The sequence below is a fragment of the Notamacropus eugenii genome, chromosome 2 (genome assembly GCF_028372415.1).
Source record: "Notamacropus eugenii isolate mMacEug1 chromosome 2, mMacEug1.pri_v2, whole genome shotgun sequence".
Classification (NCBI taxonomy): Eukaryota; Metazoa; Chordata; class Mammalia; order Diprotodontia; family Macropodidae; genus Notamacropus; species Notamacropus eugenii.
The window spans coordinates 15,205,725-15,224,623 of record NC_092873.1 but is presented as its reverse complement, the minus strand read 5'-3'; the positions used below and the strand labels follow the sequence as shown (position 1 = coordinate 15,224,623).

Genomic DNA, 18,899 nt, shown 5'->3' with positions numbered 1-18,899 from the left:
TACCTTTTCATGCTTCTCTTGATTCTTGTATTTGAAAGTGAAAGTTTCTCCTCACCTCTGGTCTTTTTATCAAGAATGTTTGAAAGTGCTCTATTTCGCCTAAATTGGATTGCATGCCATCTTTGGGAGGGAAGAGAGCAGAGAGGGGGAGAAAATTTAAAATTGATGGAAGTGAATGTTGAGAACTAAAAATAAATAAATAAAGTCCTCTATTTCATTGAAAGCTCATTTCCCCGCTGAAGTGTTATATTCAGTTTTGCGAGGTAGGTAATTCTTGATTTTTATCCTGGTTCCTTTGACCTCTGCAATATCGTATTCCAAGTCCTCCAATCTCTTTTAGTAGAAGCTACTAAATCTTGTCTTATCCTACATGTGTTTCCACAATTTTTGAAGTGTTTCTTTCTGGCTGCTTGCAATATTTTCTCCTCGATATGGGAACTCTGGAATTTGGTTGCAATATTCCTAGGACTTTTCCTTTGGGGATCTCAGGATGTGATTAGAAGACTCTTTCAATATCTATGCTCTCCTCTGATTCTAGAGTGTCAGGGTAATTATCCTTAATAATTTCTTACAACATGATGTCTAGGTTCCTTTTTGATCACGTCTTTCAGGTACTGCAACAATTTTAAAATGATCTGTCCTAAATCTAATTTCCAGGCTAGTTATTTTTCCAGTGACGTGTTTCACATTCTCTTCTATTTTCACATTCTTTTCTATTTGTTCATAATTTCTTGATCTCCCACAAAGTCATTAGCTTCGATCTACTCCGTTTTAATTTTGAAGGAATTATTTTCCTCAGTGAGCTTTTGGACTTCCTTTTCTATTTGGCAATTTCTGTTTCTTAATGCCTTTTCCTCGTTGGTATTTTCGACTTCTTTTGATATTTTGTTTAGTCTATTTGTTAAAGTGTTATATTCTTCATTATTTTTTGGGTCTCCTTTAGCAAGCTGTTGATTTGTTTTTCATTATTTTCTTGCATCACTCTCATTTCTTTTCCCTTTTCCATCTACTTCTCTTATTTGACTTGAAATATTCTTTGTGAGTTGTTCCACGTGCTGTGGCCAATTCATACTTTCCTTGGAGACTTTAGGTCTAGGAGGTTTGATTTTGTTTCCTTCTTCAGGTTGTATATTTTGATGTTTCTTGTTACCTAAGTGAGATTTCATATTCCGATTTTTCCCCATTATTTGCTTATTTTCCCAGACACTTCCTTGACTTTGAGGCTCTTTGTTAAATTAGGTCTCTGCTTCCAGTGTGAAGGGTGTCCTGGCCCACACTTCAGGGGTGTTGTGCAGCTGTTTTCAGAGATATTTCTGGGCACCTGTAAATTTTCAGTTCTTCCAAGCTTTGATGATCCAAGAAAAGATGTTCATTCCTCTCCTGGTCTGTGCTTTGATCTGTGAACCATCCCAAACATTCTTTTCTGCCCTGGAACTGTGACGAGGACTTCCTCTCCATTATTGCCACAAACACCACCAGAGCAGTGCTCCTCCTTACTCCAGGGCCACCACCCAGCACTGCAACCCAGATCTTCTTTGCTGAAACCAGGTAATGGGACTTCATAATCCCTAAGTTCCCTTCTAAATGGAAAGGCATGACTCTGAGGGTCCAAGATTTCACCTCCTTTGGTTTGAATGGAGTAGAACTGTGAACCTTAGGATTTTAAGAGGAAAATTGGTCACAGATATTGTACCAGTCACCACGTGCAAGGGAGGGCAGGCAAGACTCAGATGCTAACAAGCTCCAAGGACAGAGGCTGGGGCAGGGGAGCAGCATCAGGGAGTCTGAAAACCCATGCGCAGGCCTTGGAATCCAGAAGAGTGGCATGAAAGTGTCAGAATGATGCTAAGTCTCTATGGCTCAAGGAGCCATTGACTTTTCCCAAGTCGTGCAAGCTACTGAATAAATTGGTTTCAGGCTAGAGAAGGTACAGCAGAATCACTGTAATTCAACATCAAATCCATCCTATTTGATAGTGCTTGCAGATTTCCAACACACTTTTCACACTCACAAGAGCCCTCTAAAGGAGGAAGTACCAATATTCGTGTTTCTTTCTTACAGATTGACTGACTGAGGTTCAGAGAGGCTTCTTGCCAGTGTGATAAGTCTGCAGTGAAGAGTGTTTTAGAGTAGATTCAAAACCACTTTTCCTGCCTCTGAGTGCAGAACGTGTCCCTCAACATCAGGGAACAAAGAATGTGTTTCTTTGTTTCACTTCCAGGTGCAAATGGCAGAATGTGAATCATGACCTGGCTTATAGATCCTTTTCTCGTGTTATCTCCAACCTTGAATTCTTTGTAGTGAAATTTGATAAACTACAGAGAACCATGAAAGTTAACACTATGAAATCAGGGACAGGGGAATCCAGTCTGTCCTTGCACTTCACTCTTTCATTCCTTGGCTCCCTTATCCTTTTGGGTTCCAAATCTATAAAGCAGGTAAGATAATCGAGGCAGTAAGATGTAATGAAAAGTTTACTGGCTCTCAGGTCCAGAGCATGGGTTCAATTTTCCCCCCTGACTTGCAGATCGATTTGACCTTACCAATCTTTGAGGCTCTGTGTACTTCCAATTACTTATGTTAGATGTTGAGGATTGGATTGGACATTCTCTAGGTTCTCTTCCAGTTCTTGAATCTACTTTCCTCAGAGAATTATGGAAGCTAGAACCATTTCTTGTTCCTATATACGCAACAGTGGATGCTACCTGAGTCAGGATCTTGTGAAATCCTTCTGGGAATCCCATTAGAGAAAAGAAACATCCAGAAAGTCAGTGATGTATGCAGTTGGGGACAAATTAGTGGTGCTCTGATAGAAAAGTGACGAGCATTTTTCCGGAACTGGGATTAAGCTTCACTACCCGTTGGATGGTGATTCAGATGACTCTAAGGACATTTTGTAAATATACATGGTTAAATGGCAGAACTCTCCAGTTAGCAGAGGAGAAGCTGGGACTTCGTTTGGTGTTGTGCAGCCTCTTCTACCTTGAAGTAGCATACGGGTAATTGCCTCAAACCCCCATTGCCAGGAACTACCTGGCCTCCAACGTCCAAGAAAGAGACGTTTGCAGAACTGATACCATAAGAAGTCATTTGGATGTAAGCTGACTTCAACCTGGGTTTCATGTCTGGAGGAGACACAGTCTCATGAGCAAGTCCCGTGAAGTAAAGATGGGGAGGTTGCCATCTAGCCTGAACACTTTGAGGAAACTGAGAGTCTCAGGAATTACTTCACTAAGAGAAGTCAGGAGTCTTGTTGGAGAGAGGTGGAAGGGGTGTGTGTGTGCTCCAGGCTTTATCATAACATCACATGACTCACTCCTAGGGGAGGTCTGGGCAGCCTTGCAGGGCACACATATCCCTGTGCTCTCTGGAAGTTCCAAAGCACTCCCAGCCTCCTGAAGCCCAGTACCTTAGAACCTTATTTTCTTATGATGAGACCTTTCCTTGTCGTTTTGCTGCTTGCTAGCTTGGTGATTTACTACTGTGAAGGTGAGTCACCTTGCCCTGCCTGATCCCTCCCTGCGAGGGTTGCATTCCCCACTCATCTGGCCCTGACAGCAGGGAACCTATTGGGTCATTCATTTTAGGTCTCAGGGTATTCATGCTCTGGATCACTCTACTTCAAGGAACTCAAAGTATAAGGTATGGAGAATCCATGAGAGGTCCTGTAGTCCATTTCCCTGCCTCTCCAGGCTGAATTAACAAAAAAATGAGTTGCCATATTCTCTCCAGTTTCTTCAGCCTTTGCTGTCTGTGCTGGAGTGTCTTCAGTCAGGAATTATATCAAGGATGGGGAAAGGATCAAAAGGCAGCAAAGAAAGATTATATAACAGCCCAAAGCAGTGTCTCTAACTGTCATAATTTCTCTTTGTGTATTTCATCCACTTCCATGAATATGACGAGAAAGTTCACCTTGGACCGCGTTAGTTTTCTGAGAGATCTCATGCTGACCATAATAGATAAGAATGAATGTGTCAAACAACTAAGTGAGGAAAAATGGAAATTCTTCAGTGAGTTTGTAGTCATATCTTTTGCCAATCCTCTTAGAACTTGTTCATGTTTAGCTGCTATTTTTGAGCCCAGTACCAGATGTAAGGAATAACAGAGTAGATGTCCTAGATTCTTAGACCAGTCCTTTTATTTCTTAGCTAGCCTAGAGAACCAAACCCAGTTGATTTTCTTGGATTCATAAGCTGAGCCAGACTCTCTACTGTGGGTTAGAGAGCTGAGCCTGGCCACTTTGTCTCAGCCAGTGTTTAGAGTAGCTCCCTTTCCTGAGGTAAGATCCCTGAGCATGGCTCCTTTCCTTAGATGAGATCTTGAGCTGTATTTCCTTCCCTGCACCAGGACTGAGCCTGGATCCCCTTCTTTCCCAGCCTGATAATCAGCCTAATGTGATTCTATAGCTGAAAAAAATTATCCTGACTTCTCAAGATTTGTGTCCTTTAGTCCCTGAGTTTGTTTTCGTTGGTAAACTGCCAGAGAGTTGGTCGTATCTACTCCAGCTTGAGAGGGGATTTCTCTTTCTATGTCCTGTTGTTGGGCTTTCTTATTACTCTATAGAAATGCAGAAGATTTGTGTGGGTTTATTTTGTAACCTGCAACTTTGCCAAACTTGTTTATTATGTCCAGAAGTTTTTTGCTTGAATCTCTGGGATTTTCGGCCTATATCTTGGTATCATCTGCAAAGAGGGATAACTTAGTGTCTCGTTTGCCCATTTGGCTTCTCTTTTTCTTCTGTTATTGCTACAGGTAATATTTGTAGTGTCATACTGAATAATAATGGTGATAACTGACAACCTTGTTTCACCTCTGATCTTATGGGAAATACATCTAGCTTATCTCCATTGCACACAATGCTTACTGAAGACTTTGGGGAGATACTACTTATTGTTTTATGGAAAGTTCCCTTTATTCTTATGCTCTCCAATATTTTTAATAGGAATGGGTGTTGTATTTTGTCAAAAACTTTTTTCAGCATCTACTGAGATAATCCTGTGGTATCTGTTGGTTTTCTTGTTGATATGATGGATAATGCTAATAGTTTTTCTAATACTCAACCAGTCCTTCACTCCTGGTATGAATCCCACCTGATCATAATGTATTATTCTCATGATAACCTGCTCTATTCTTTTTGCTAAAATCTTATTTAAAATTTTCGCATCTATATTCATGAGAGAAATTGGTCTATATTTTTCCTTGTCTGTTTTGCCTCTTCCTGGGTTAGGTATGAAAGCCATATTAGTATCATTAAGAGGGTTTGGGAAGACTCCTTCCTCTGTTTTCACAAAGAGTCTACATAGTGTTGGAATTAACTGTTCTTTAAATGTTTGATGGAATTCACTGGTACATCCGTCCAGCCCTGGCAATATCTTTTTCTGGGGAAATCATTGAGACTTATTCAATGTCTTTTTCTGAGATGGAGTTGAGTATATGCACACCTCTGCAAGACACTTTTCACACAAATGAAGTCAGATCTAAGGAAGAGGCAAAACATCAGTTGCTTGTGGGTAGGCCAAAGCAATATAATAAAAATGACAATTTTCCCTCAATTAGTTTACTTATTTAGTGCCATATCAATCAAAGTGTGTGATAATTATTTTCTAGAGCTGGAAAAATAGTATCAAAATTCATCTGGAAGAACAAAAGGTCCAGAACATCCATGACAAGAAATCCCAGGGAATGTGGCCTAGCGCTACCAGATCTCCAGTTGTCTTTCAAAGCAGCAAATATGAAAATCACTCGATACGTAGTAAGAAAGAGAAGGGTAGAGTAGCGGAATGAGCTAGGTACTCAAGACAGAGTGGACAACGAATATAGCAATGTACTGTTTGATAAACCCAAGGACCCAGCTTCTGGGATAAGAAGTCACTGTTTGGCAAAAATGGTTGGGACAACTGGAAAAGACTATGGCAGAAACTAGGCATAGACCCATGCCTGTCATCATATAGAAGAGTAAAATCCAAATTTGTGTACAATCTAGGCGTAAAGATTGATCCTATGGAGAAATTCATGGAGGAAGGAATAGTGTATTTCTCTGACTAAAGAAGAGATAGATAGTAGTATGAAGTGCAAGATGGGTAATTTTGATTACCTTCCACTGACAAGGTTTGGCACAACCAAACCCAATGCACCAAAAATCGGAGAGATGTAGAAAACTGGTAAAGGATTTTGACAGAATGTCGGGGATAAATGCGTCATTTCAAGAATATATACAGAAGTGAGTCAAATTGACAAAATTACAAGTCATTCCCCAATTGATAAATGGTCAAAGGATGTGAACAGATAGTTTTCAGAGGAAGAAATTAAAGCTTTCTATAGCCATATGAACAAAATGCTCTAAATCACTTTTGATTAGAGAGATGCAAATCAAAGCAACTCTGAGGTACAGCATCACACCTGTAGGATTGGCAAACATGACAGAACAGGGAAATGATAAATGTTGCAGAGTATGTGGGAGAGTTGGAACACTAATTCATTGTTGGTGGAGCTGTGAGCTGATCCAACCATTCTGGAGAGAGGTTTGGAAGTATGCCCAAAGGGCTACAAGAATGTGCATACCCTTTGACCCAGCAATATCGCTACTAGGACTGTATCCAAAAACATCATAAAAAAGGAAAGGGTCCGACATGTACCAAAATATTTCTAGCAGCGCTCCTTGAAGTTGCCAAAAAGTGGAAATCAAGGTGATGCCCCTCAATTTGCGAATGGCTGAATAAGTTGTGGTATAGAAATGTCATGGAGTACTATTGCACCAGAAGAAATGATGAACAGGAAGACTTCAGAGAGGCCTGGAAGGACTTTTATGATCTGAGGCTGAGCGAAAGGAGCAGAACCAGGAGAATTTTGTGCACAGCAATGACCACAGTGGGAGAGAGATTTTTCTGGTAGACTTGGAATTTTGTAGTAATGCAAAGACTTAAAAAATATTCCCAATGATCTTCTAAGGCAAAATGCCTTTCATATCACAGAAAGAACTAGGGAATTCAAAAGCAAAATATAGCAGATAATTTTTTTCCTGTGTATTATGTTTTGGTTTGTCCTATGGTTTCTCCCATTCATTATAATTCTTCTACGCAGTGTGACTATAATGAAAATACGTTTAATAGGATTGTATGCATGCATCCTATATAAAACTGTTTGCCGTCTGAGGGCAGGAGGAGGGACGGAGGAGGGAGGGAGGCGAAAGAAATGTAAATTATACGGTCGGGATTGTAGAACACCCAAAATGAAGAAAATTAATATTAAAAAAATGTGTCACTTGTTCCTGGATTTTCCAAATTCTCCTTTCTTCCTCCTCTCCCTGAACGTGCTCATGCCAACACTGAACACCGAATCAACGTTGAATCCCTAACCTCTGGCTGCTGGGATCCCTGTTTTCTGTGGAATGACTGGAGTAACAGGGATGTAAGAATTTGTGCTTACTCAATTCTCAAAGAAAGGGCTGAGCCACAGTCACATATTTCTGTCTTTTTTTGAGGAAAAATGGAAGATTATTTTTAGAAAAGGTGTTTGTTCCTGAATCTGTCCTCATACTTACTTAGCTGTGTCTGAGATTGGGTGGTGGGACTTCATGGAATCAAAAAGGACCAAGCGGGTGAAAGAGTACAATTGTTGGAATGACATTCATAGCATTTATAGCATTATAGCATATGTAGCTGAACTACAGTCACATATTTCTGTCTTTTTTAGGAAAAATGGCAGACTATTAAAAAAGGTGTTGCCTCCTAGAAGCTTTTGTGGAACCAAATGGACATCTTGTCAACGAAGGGCCCACTCATTGTAGAATGTAAACCTCAACGTTGCCTGTGATCCTGAGGATCCACCGCAAAGCCTCCCCTCAATAAAGTGAAGGCAGTTCCTTCCTGAATCTGTCCTCATACTTAGTTAGCTGTGTCTGAGATTAGGTGGTGGAACTTAATCGAATCAAAAAACAAAACACCAAGTTGGTGAAAGGGTACAATTGTTTGAATGATGTTTATAGCACACCAATTGATTGTTCTCTGAGGCCTGGAGGCTCCAAACAATGAGCTTTCATGATGGGCTATGTGGTGGGTAGAAGTCACTTAAGCTGTCTGTACCTCAGGTTTCTCATTGTCAAACCAGGGGAATATTCTGGCAGGCATATCTATATTTCCTGGGTTTCTTCTTTGAAGGGTCTTGAATGACCAGCCATACTCCTAGGTTTGAGGGTAACACTGAAATCCATGAAAGATCCAATTTTTCTCAATGAGCATTGAATGAACTACAGGTATGTGCAGGGCACAGTCTTGTGCTTTGAAGGAGATAGAAAATCTAGAAAAGAACTGGCTCCAGTATTAATATAAATTACAATTTTTTAAATGCATACGAGAATAGCATGGGTGGTTATCACACAAATGCTCACATGTCAAGTGTGCTAGAGGTACTACATCTAATAGAAGTGTAGACCACCTTCTTCAAAATGTCAAATTGAGAACAGGGGGTCATGAAGCATCTGTGGCAAGTGAGGCTATTTCTAAGCATGGGATAATCAATCAAAAAACATTTATTAAGCACCTTCTGCTTATCAGGCACTGTGCTAAGCTCTGAGGATACAAAAAAGGCAAAAGACTTAAGAAGTCAATAGAAAGGAAAAGACTGAAGAATCATAAGGAAAAAAGACATGACGATTGGATCGTGAACACAGGGGAGAATGGGAACAAATCAGAAGAACAGTCTTGGGAACAAATCAGAAGAACAGTCTTAGGAACAACTCAAGATACGTTTTGTTCCAAGATCATGGCAAGGCAAAGATAATAAGGCAATAAGTATTTTTTAAGATCTGGCTCTATATCAGGCACTCTACGACTGGGGTACAAAGGAAAGAAAAGAGAGTGTCCTTGTAAGGAGAATGAATGAATGACTGAATGGATAACAACATTTATTAAGCTCTTACTAGGTACAAAGTACGGTGCCAAGTAGTCCCTGCTCTCAAGGAACTCCTATTCTAAATGGAGAGGGCAATGTGTAGGTTTCAAATGTCAGTAAGATGACATGTTCCCATCATTCTTATGGTGCAGGAGGAAAACATAAGGTAACCAGCATCCTTTAATGTAATTCCTTCAGACCATTCTTATGTTTCCAATTTGGAAGTTTTTGTGATTTTGAACCAAGAACTTTGGTGGCAAGAACATTATTTTCGGGGTATTTCATAAATTCAGTGTCTTAGGAGGTTGGGGCACTAGCAGGAGTAGTTACCCTTGCCCTTTGTTTTACAGATGAGAAAACTGAGGTACAGGGATGGGGACACGATTTGCCTGAGCCACATTTGTAGTAAAGTGGCCAAAGCATCTGGATTCAACCCCTCAGGTTTCTAGCTCCAAAGACATCCCTCTAGCCAGACCTTAGTGCCCCACCCCGTCCCTCCCCCACTGGTCCTTCTGTCCCTAACTGCCATGGAATTCTGTAACCCCAACAGTCTGCATAACTGCAAAAGGAACAGTTGGTTTGGAGGGTTGCTTGTTGACTCTGGAGATCAAGAAATGGCCCCAAACTGGGGAGTAGGAGACCAAGGTGTGACCAGGTCTCGCTGGTGTGGCTGCAGACCCCTAGGTAAGCAGGAGTGGGGGAGAGGGGGAGCATCAGTCTGGCTTGAGGTTCATTTCGTGGGGGGAGGCAAGGCTGGGGCTGTGGATTCTTGGCTCCATTTTTCTTCTTCTGTTCAAAAGCTTCCCATAGAAGGCACTTGGACAACCTCTTTGTCCCAGGGGCCTCTCAGTTTGATAAGAGATCCCAAAGTCTGAGACGACTCTCTGTCCCCCACATCTTCCTGACTGGCCCGGCTCCATGCACTGTCATGTGGGTTACACTGCTGTGTGTGTCTGTCTCAGAGCTCCCCTGGTGGACCGTAAGCTAAGGTCTAGTCAAGACAATGGTTAGGTTGTCTCTTTCATCTTTGTGCCTTGAGGGCCTTGAACACCTGACATTGGCTCAGCTTCAGATACACTGGGGCAGCCAGCACTGCAAAGGCCTGACCTCTTTCCTCGTCACCTGTCACAGTGTTTGTGGCCCTCCATAGTGGGAGACTGCGGGTCCAATATTGGTGATTCTCCTCTGGACCTGGTCACTTACTGGCTGTGTCACCTTGGGCTAGTCACTGAACTTCTGTCCACCTCAGTTTCCGCAACTGTCAAATGGGAAGAGTCATAGCACCTGTTTCCCAGGGTGGTGAGGATCAAGGGAGATAGTATAGGTAAGGCACTTGGCAGAATTGAAAGCACTTTTAAAAAACGATTATTCCCATCAATTATAATGGACTTAAGATCTCAAAACTCCTTTCCCAGCCAGGGATTTTGTTCCCAGTGGAGCTTGGAGTGGGTGTACGGGCCTGGCTCTCCCTGTCTGTACTTCCCAATTTCTACCTGGCTGCCCTGTTCCCTTCTGGAATTCAGGGCTCACTTAGCTGAGGAGACCTGAAGACCTGCAGTTGGGGCTTGGATTGATATGAGTCATCAGGGACAGGTCTTGGTTGCCTTTTCTGCCTTCATCCTACTTTGGCCCTTTTTTCTGGATTCATCCTTGGGCTATAGGTTCTTCCTGTGGGGAATGGATCTGCTGGGGATTTGCATCCCCTCTAGTTCCCAGGGTGTTGAATTGAAGGGAACTAATCAACGTGAAGAGGGGTCATGTTGACACTGGTGAGCAGTGGGGTGCTGGGCCCTAGGTTGCTTTGCAGAATAGTAAGCCATCAGAGGGAGGATTTTGGGTTCCTGGGGATTCTCTTTCCTCAGGGCAGCAGTATGAAATGAGCATGTGAGCTCCTTCTGATGCCCCATGGCCTCCGTGGGCAGGGTTGCCTGAGTCCCCAACCAACTGCTTACTGCATTTGGGGTGTAAAGCATCTGAGGGAGAAGAATGCCAGCTTGTTGCTGGGCCGGCACTCCACCTTAATTACAGGGTTGCCCCTGCCTCTGGGTCCTGGCTTATTTTAAGGGGCAGCAGCCAGTGATGTCTGACCCATGTCACTTCTCTCGAAGGGAGAGGAATGCTTCCTTTGTGCCTGGCCCTGGGCTTAGCATGGCAGATACAAGTAATCCAAGCTGGTGTCAGCCTTCATGAGTCACTAATGTTCTTATGTGGTAGATAACACAGGGAAGTGGTAACCAGTCTGGGGCACTGATTGAAACATACCATCCAGAATGAGTACACTTGACTTTTAACTGTTCATTTGATTCCTTGGAACCATTTAGCCGTTCTGAGATCTCTGGTCTGTTGGAAGAGTTGAAGGAAACCATATGACCTAGGCCAACGTGCAGAATTGTGACTTGAAATGGAAAAAGTGAAATGCATCCACATGCGCAGATATGAAGGTAACCAGAGTGCTGCTGTAGTGAAGACATTCTTCGCATCTGAGGACGCTACTACTGGGTAGTGGGCTCAGGGTGGAGGGATGGGACTGACCTTAAAGACTGGGCCTGGTCCCTTTCACCTGAGCAACGCTGGAGCCTGCTTCAGACGGTTTTCCTCAGCAGGTGACCTGGGAATTCTCATTTCGACCTTCCCTTCTGCTCTGAAATTGCAGATGGCACCATGGGGACCAGCAAAGGCTCTGTGAGCATCGGGGAGGCAGACAACACCACAGTGAGGGAGTTCAGGCAAAATGTGGAGAAGGAGGACATGGTGTGGCTGCAGAAGATTAAGAAGGAGGCTGTGACAACGTTTTCCAGGTAAGCCTGGGGCCAAGGGACACACGTAGGTGCAGCTGCCCAGGGCATGGGGTATTTGGCAAAAACTGAGTGACCTGAGGGATTGGTGACAGAAACCATTATGGAAAATGGGGGAAATGTGTGGGAAATCTGGCCCCTGTTGCAAGGCAGAGCCAAAGGAACTGAGAAAGCACAAACAAGGACGAGCGCGTGTCCCATTACCCTCCTGCTCAAAGCTCTGCCATTTTGGGCTGTTTTCATTCCTTCCTTCCCCTCCTCTTTCTTTTCTTCTTTTGCTTTCTTTCTCCTTCCATCCTTCTCTCCCTTCTTGCCTCCCTCTATGCCAGGCATTGTATGGAGCCCAGAGAATGAGACACTCTCTTCTCTGTGGACTGGATCTTGTGTTCTAAAGGGATCTTACCAGTCTTCTGGACCTGCCCTTCCTATGCTCCATCAGTATCTGGCTTCCCCAGGGCTAGGTGGGCAAGGCAGGACAATGGAGAAAGGCCTGGGTTGGGAGTCAGCATTCATCTCCAGCCCCCTTGGTCTGTGCTACCTCCCTAGGCCTCTGTAAATAGTGGGAGCTGGGCCAGAAGGCTTCCAAGGTCCCATCCATTCAAATGGTGGTCCAGTGATGATGGTAGAACTCTCAACACTGTGCTTGGTGCTATGGGAAACATGGAGGGAAGAAGGAGATGTTGAGGGGAGAGGAGACCCAGGCAAGCAGCAAGAGCAGGGCAGGGGAGAGTTTGGTGGTGACGTGCAGGCCCTCCAGAGCATCCAGGACCCAGATTTGGAGCCAGAAGGGACCTTGGAGGTCCTGGAGTTCAAGACTCTCATTTTTACAGATGAAGGAACTGAGGTAAAAGGTAAAATGCCTTGCACATGGTCACCTAGCTAGTCAGTGTCTGGGGCTGGATTTGAATTCGGGCCTTCCTGACTCCAAGCCAGTACTCTATCCACTGTGAGTTCCTTAAGGGAAGGGAACATATTTTGGACTTTGTTCGATTGCCAGGCACATGCTTGTAGACTGAGAGACAGAGCCTCTTAGATAGGTGATGCCTAGGGCCATGGTCTCAAGACCCTACTTTCTGTTTCCTGCAGGGGTTCTGGCCATGGTAGCCCCAAGAGCAGTCAGTACAGCTGCCAGCTACTTCAGAACAAAGACAACTTGGAGAAGCTGGTCCAGGTGGTGGCTGAGAACCGCTCCGTCCCTTGTGGGACCCAAAGCCAAGCAGCAGTGGTTCCCTCGGTGCCTGCATCATCCACGTTGTTCCCCAAAATGTCCGGGAACCTGCCACCCTCAGGTAAGCTCGTACCCATCATGGAGAGCTTCGTCAGAGAGCAGCAGAGTGCTGAGAAGTGCCTGGTGGCGAGCAAGGCTAGGACAGCCAGCCAGAAGCTCTCCTTTGTCCACGCTTTGGAGTATGAGGAGACATCTGTGCCAAAGGAGCAGGTGGAAAGCCTAGCCGATCCAGCATCTGGGACCTCCTCAATGGGACTCCCTGAGGCACCCAAGGTGAAAGATATGAGACCTGCTCAGTCTGTGGCCAAACTCTGGATGGCCCAGCCAGCTTCTCCAGAAGATGTAGCGCCTGTGCTGACCGAGTCAGGTGATGCCTCCTCTTCTCTAAGAACACTGCCTCAGCCAGAGACTGAGCTCCTCTTGGACTTGCCAGAAAGTCCCTGGACTCGAAGGGGCTCCCGCTGTGACCTGTGCTCTGTGTGTAGGATCCACGTGCACAAGTCCTCACAGGCCCAACCAGAATCTAGAAGCCAAGCAGATAGTGACAGTGGTAAGGCCTTGTCGGGGTGATCTGCTGTAGGAAGGAAGGGGAAGCTCTGGGGCTGGTGGTTGTCTGCCTGCTGCCTCCTTGTCCAACCTGCTCTGACTTTGTGTTTACTGGAGGAGCACCTCCCTCTATTCCTCCATTTCCTCATTTCTAGAGTAAGGGCTGTCAGAACAGATGATCTCCTGGGGGCCATCCCTTTAGAGGCTGTCCCAGGCAGGGGCAGACCTATTAGGTCAGCAGACAATCACCAGTAACGTCTCAGACTCCACAGAAAAAGCTTGACTTTTCTCTAAGGCAATTGGGATGTCAGGAGGTGGGGAAACTGTGCTTCAGAGAAGAAATTGTGGAAGAGTGGGATGGCAATGCCAGCCTGAACCTAGATAGGGCAGTCCTACTCCACAAGGGTTGGCAGACTGGTCCAGACTGGCTGCCAGATCCTGGCTGACAGTTCAGTCCTAGCGTCGCATGCCAAGTGTGGGTGTGGGCTCTAGCGTCTTGCTGTAGCATTGGGGGCAGATGAAGGAAAGGTTCATGGGACAGGACTGAGGAGGAGGAGGTCACGTGGGACGGTTGCTGGTGGTTGTTGGGGTATTTTTGTTTTAGGGAATTCAGCAGCCCAGTGGTCAACCCAGGCTGGCCACTTAATTGAATCTGTGGTTTGGCTTGTACTTCAGATGGTGACTTGGCTCCTCAGTGGACTACCCCCACCTGCTCACCTAGGCAGGGTGGAGAATTGAGGGGGAACCACTTGGCAGCCTGGTGCCCTGGGAGTCAGTGCAACCTTGGGCAGGTCCCCTTTTTGGGTCAGTTCTACTACTGTGACTTGGTTCCCTCTGTGCCCTAAGTCTCTGACGAGGATCTCACAAGATAGTGGGGGTGAAAAGCTCTGAGTAAGGGTGGGTCTCCATTGTCTTCTTCTCTCTGTAGAGAGCAAGGAGGCCAGGAAGCTTCCTCAGAGCATCAGGTAGGGTGACCCGAGAGTATCCATGAGCACAAGTGGCAGGGAGAGACCACTCATGATGGCCCCCAGAGCTGGCCAAGGGACACAAGGATTCAGTGATGCTAAAGCGCCACTGTGTGCCTCAGTCAGGAAAACATCCTGGCACTGGGCTGAAGGTCTGCCCTCCAGGTGGTTAGACTCAGCCCTTCTCAAAACCCCCAACTACATATACAAAGGCAAGCTAGGCTGTTGGGGAAAACCACTTTCCAGATGAGCTTGGGGTCCCAGAGGCACTCCAGAGAGCCTTGATCTGGTCTCTGCCTAACCCATCCTGACACACAGCTGTCATGTCCAAAATAACTTCATTCTCAGAATCACCGTTTAAGAAGAGTCTGGTTAGTGGGGCAGGTGAAAGGAAAGGAAGAAGTCACTCTCTAAGTTCTCTGGATGATAAGACCTCAGACTTATTGGTGTGACTTTGGGCAGATGACTCTTCTGTGCCTCAGTTTCCTTCTCTGTCAAATGGGTGAATTGGAAGGCCTCTCAAGCTTTCTTGATGTTCTGTTGCTGGCAAAGTGCTGGTGGACCTTGAGTAAACCCTCCCTGTGGCCTTGGTGTGTGGCTCCAGGAGGAGTTGTGGCCTCCAATGGAGACGGAAGTGTCCTCTCTCCCTCCCTCCCCTAATAAACTCATGCACCATGTATAGGTGACCTACATACATACACACACACACACACACACACACACACACACACACACCTAACTGTAGACATTCCTAACAGGATGTGAGACTTTGAAGGCAGAACTTGTTCCCTCTTTACTGCTGGAGCCTCAGAACCTAGAACAAGGCTTTTTAATACAGGAGGTGCTTAGAGAAGTTCTATTTGGTTTAATCAAACACTTATGATTACACAGTAGTGGGTGTGTTATTCTCACCCTGGCTGTTGTCATCTGGTCTTCCTGTTAGATTGTGTGTTGCCTGAGGGCAGGTGGGGGGACTTGACCTTTGTCCCTCCCCAGGTCTACCTAGAGCCCTCTAGGAGTGAGCCACTACGTCTGTGATTTTTGAAGTGTGCCAGGGTCAGGACATGGAGGGAGGGGGAAGGCTGAGACCCCACCTGTCAGGGCCTGGCTGCCTGGGCTGTGGCAGGGGGCTGCTGTCATCCCTGTCAGGGCCCCCATGGGCGCTGCTTCTGACCCCACGGAAAGAAGAGGAACTACAAGCAGGCTGTCAGTGAGCTGGGTGAGAACTGTGACCACATGGATGACGAGGCTCTCACTCCTCCTTGCATCCATCAACGTCTGCCCTGGCAGCAAGGTAAGGCAGGTGCGCATAGCTCTCATCCTGGCTGCTGCTATGCTGGCACCATGCCCACGCCTTCATGCTTGTCTCCCTGGGCAGGCGGTGCAGCCCCTACGAACATTCCTACACACACTGCAGAAGACCCAGACGCTCATGACGCTGACCTCAGCCAGCCGCCCCAGTGTCATTAAATCATTCTTCAAGTGCAACACTTCGCACTATCTCGATGCCAAGAGCAGCACCAGGGCCCAGGATAGGCACGAGACAGCCTTCTTTGCTTGTCCTGTTCCTGGGCCTTTCACGGGACCGCTGGGAGTGCAGTTTTGGGTTGGTGACCTTCTCAGAGAACTGGGGTCCAAATAGTCCAAGCAGTGCCTGTAGGTGAGTCAAAGGTTTGGTCTGAGTGTACCCAAGAGGCACCTTTGACCCTGGCACTCTAGGTCCTGACTAAGAGCTGAGGCTCAATTTAATGTTCCATATGGGTTGTGTACAGTATAGCTGTAGGAGTTTAGCTTGCTTAAATATTGTGTTGGCCCAAATATTGTGCAAGACCATCAGGGGAAACTCAGCCTACTATGGTTAGCTTGTCCGAGACTTTAGAGGAAATGGCTGGGTCAGAGGTTGGGAGGGCAGGCAGCCCCCTGCCTTGGAGCAGCCTGGAGGACTGGCCTTCAAGGGTAGTTTGGTCAAGTCCTCTGGCTGTGTGCCTGGCTGGGGTGTCTGAGGCAGCCAGAGGAGTTAATGCCAGGTTTTTCTCCTTTCCTCTTTTCACAGGGCAGTTTTCTCCTGAGTAATCCACCCACCTATCACCCATCCCCACCCTCCCTACTGCAACACTACTTCCTGAAGTACTAGAATCACTTGTTTTGAACACCAAATTTGTGAGTGTGTCAGCAGAGTAATTCCCTGGGGAAGGGAACCCCAGGAGGTCGAGTTGCTGGTTCAGGGTCACCCAGTGAGTCCCTGCAGGGCTTGTCCCGGGTTGCTGGCCTGGCACAGATGACCCAACACGGGCATGCCTTTTGCTGTGTTAGCAGCCACGACCCAGTGCCTGACCCTCCTTGATCCTGAGGCCTCAAACCTGAGGTCTTGCCCACAAAGAAACAAGTGGCCGCTTGGCCTGTCTTGCCCCCGATTTTCCCCGTACCCTGGCTCCATGGTACTGCTCCCCACATTAGAATGGTAGGGTTGACCTTTTCAGCTACTGTTAGTGAGAAGAACTACGTTTTCAAAGTCTCATTCCTAATTCCCAAAGTCTCTGAGATCCTTGCTTAAGAAGGTTGGAACTTTCCTTTGAGTTTGATGTAAGGAGCACACTACTGTTGAGGCTGGTTCCTGCCCTGAGGAATATTCCACAAAACCTTCTAGCCAGTTGATTTTAAAGTTGTGGAAGTGATTTGCCTTTTGGAATTGAAGAGGGGGAAGAGCCATGAGACAGACCTGGAGTGATGAAAGTGAAGGGAACCTGAGTCTTGGGCAGAGACAGGTCTATCACCATCACCAGCCTCTGGGAATCAGAAAAGGACCCTGGGGGAGCAGGACAGCTGTCTCCATAACTTTTGGCTGCTGTCGGCACAGTCTCTCCTACTTTCCTGTGCCCAGCCAGGGGTACTGCCTCCGGGATCCCCACATGCTAAGGCAGGGGGTTGTTGTCTGTAGGGTGTCTGTGCGAGGTTTGGGGGAGGTCTCTCACTTACCTAAATCTGGGTTTCTGGGGTGAGATTCCTGCTGACCTTCTTGGATACTTCGTAAGAAACTTCAGGGCCATGCCCAAGGTCCAGGCCAAGCAGCTGATTCTATCTTGAAATATTTGCATGCTTCCTCCAGGGGGAGCAGCCTTTTCCTTTTATGTTCTAGAGACCAGAAAGAGCCCAGCAGATGATTAGGAGTCAATGAAACCATATTTTTCTCCCTCTGGGAATGGGGAGTTCCTTGTGTTGGAGCATTGGGGCACGGGGTAGCATTTCTGGCCAGGGTTGTGGTGTCTTGGCTCTCCTCTGAGGAGAGCTTTGTCCCATGATGACCCACTGAACTTGAGAGTCAGAAGGCCTTGGCGTCCCAGGGAAGGCTGTTCACCCCAAAGTCTCTGTTTAGGGAGGGATCCGAGTGCTTTGACCTTCAAGAGATTGTGGACTAAAGGGCAGGTCACGGGAACTTCAGTGCTCCGGGCCCTTTCTTTAGCTTGTCCAGAGATGTAGATAGTGAGTGGTGGAGGGAATTTACAAACTGGGAATTCTCCTGAGACGTGGCTCCCCCCCAAAGCCCCCTAGTTTGTCAGTTAAATGTGCTGCAAGAAGGTGCTGCTTAAAGCATTTCTGGTTTAATTTCTTTCAGAAAGGACTTTTGTTTCATCAGTTGGAAGGGTTTTGGTATATTCGATTTGATGAACATTGGTTGACACCTGAATTATTGAACAGGCAAACCCAGTTGTACCAGTCATCCCTAAAATGTTGTCTCCCACTATCTTCCCCATTGTTATGCTTCCCACTCTCCCACTTCTTAGTCCAAGCTGAAGCACTTGCCTGAATCGGGAGATTTTACCTCTGGATGATGGCAGAAAGGGCAGTGCGAGGAGGGAGCTGGAGCTGAGTGGGGATAGATCCCTTGGGTAGCGTCTGTGTGGTGAGCTTGGGAGGTTATGTCAACTCTAGCTCTGTGAGAGGGAGGTGTACCCTCCACAGCATCCTGACGGGGTCATCTGTCTAGCCTTTACTGGAATACCTCAGAGCAGCAGGGAGCTCCCTAGTTCACAAGGCATGGCCTGTGTCTATGGTTGTCAGCATGATGCTTGAGTGCAGTGGACCTCAAAGTCCTGTGCATTGGGTCGAGTTAGAAGGCTCCATTCTGTTCTCCCGTTGGTTTCTTCCAGATTTTGACTCCTTCTGGGTGTGCAGTCTGAGGCCAGGCAGAGCAGAGGTAGTCTCTGTCCTCCTCTGTTCTCCTTTTTCTTCAGCCCCCATGTGATAGGTTTCTCAAGCCTTACTCAGTCTTTCCCCTGGAGGGGTACCCAGAGCTGACAGCCCAAGAAGGCCCTCGGGGGTCTCTCCCAGCACACTAGGTCCACGACTTCTTTCCAGACAGGTGGCCAAGGGGTGTGTGAGGCGTTCTTGTGGGGGCTGCACTCTCCTCGAGCTAGTGGGCTCAGTTATCCTAGGGTCCAATGGCATTGATCATTTGGCTGCACCTTACAGCTTTTG

At 46.4% G+C, this 18,899-nt stretch overlaps 2 protein-coding genes across 2 annotated transcripts in view; one reads left to right on the top strand and one right to left on the bottom strand.

Annotated features, from left to right (window-relative positions):
* LOC140522101 (inner centromere protein-like) overlaps window positions 1-18,899 on the bottom strand; it is a 576,743-nt gene that overhangs the window by 548,578 nt on the left and 9,266 nt on the right. The window lies entirely within an intron of this gene.
* On the top strand, window positions 9,402-18,899 carry LOC140522130 (inner centromere protein-like). Its single transcript, XM_072637208.1, has 4 exons — window positions 9,402-9,573; window positions 11,543-11,687; window positions 12,771-13,462; window positions 16,477-18,899. Exons 1-4 carry the CDS (start codon window positions 9,417-9,419, stop codon window positions 16,494-16,496), a joined length of 1,014 nt encoding a protein of 337 aa, XP_072493309.1. The 5' UTR covers window positions 9,402-9,416; the 3' UTR covers window positions 16,497-18,899.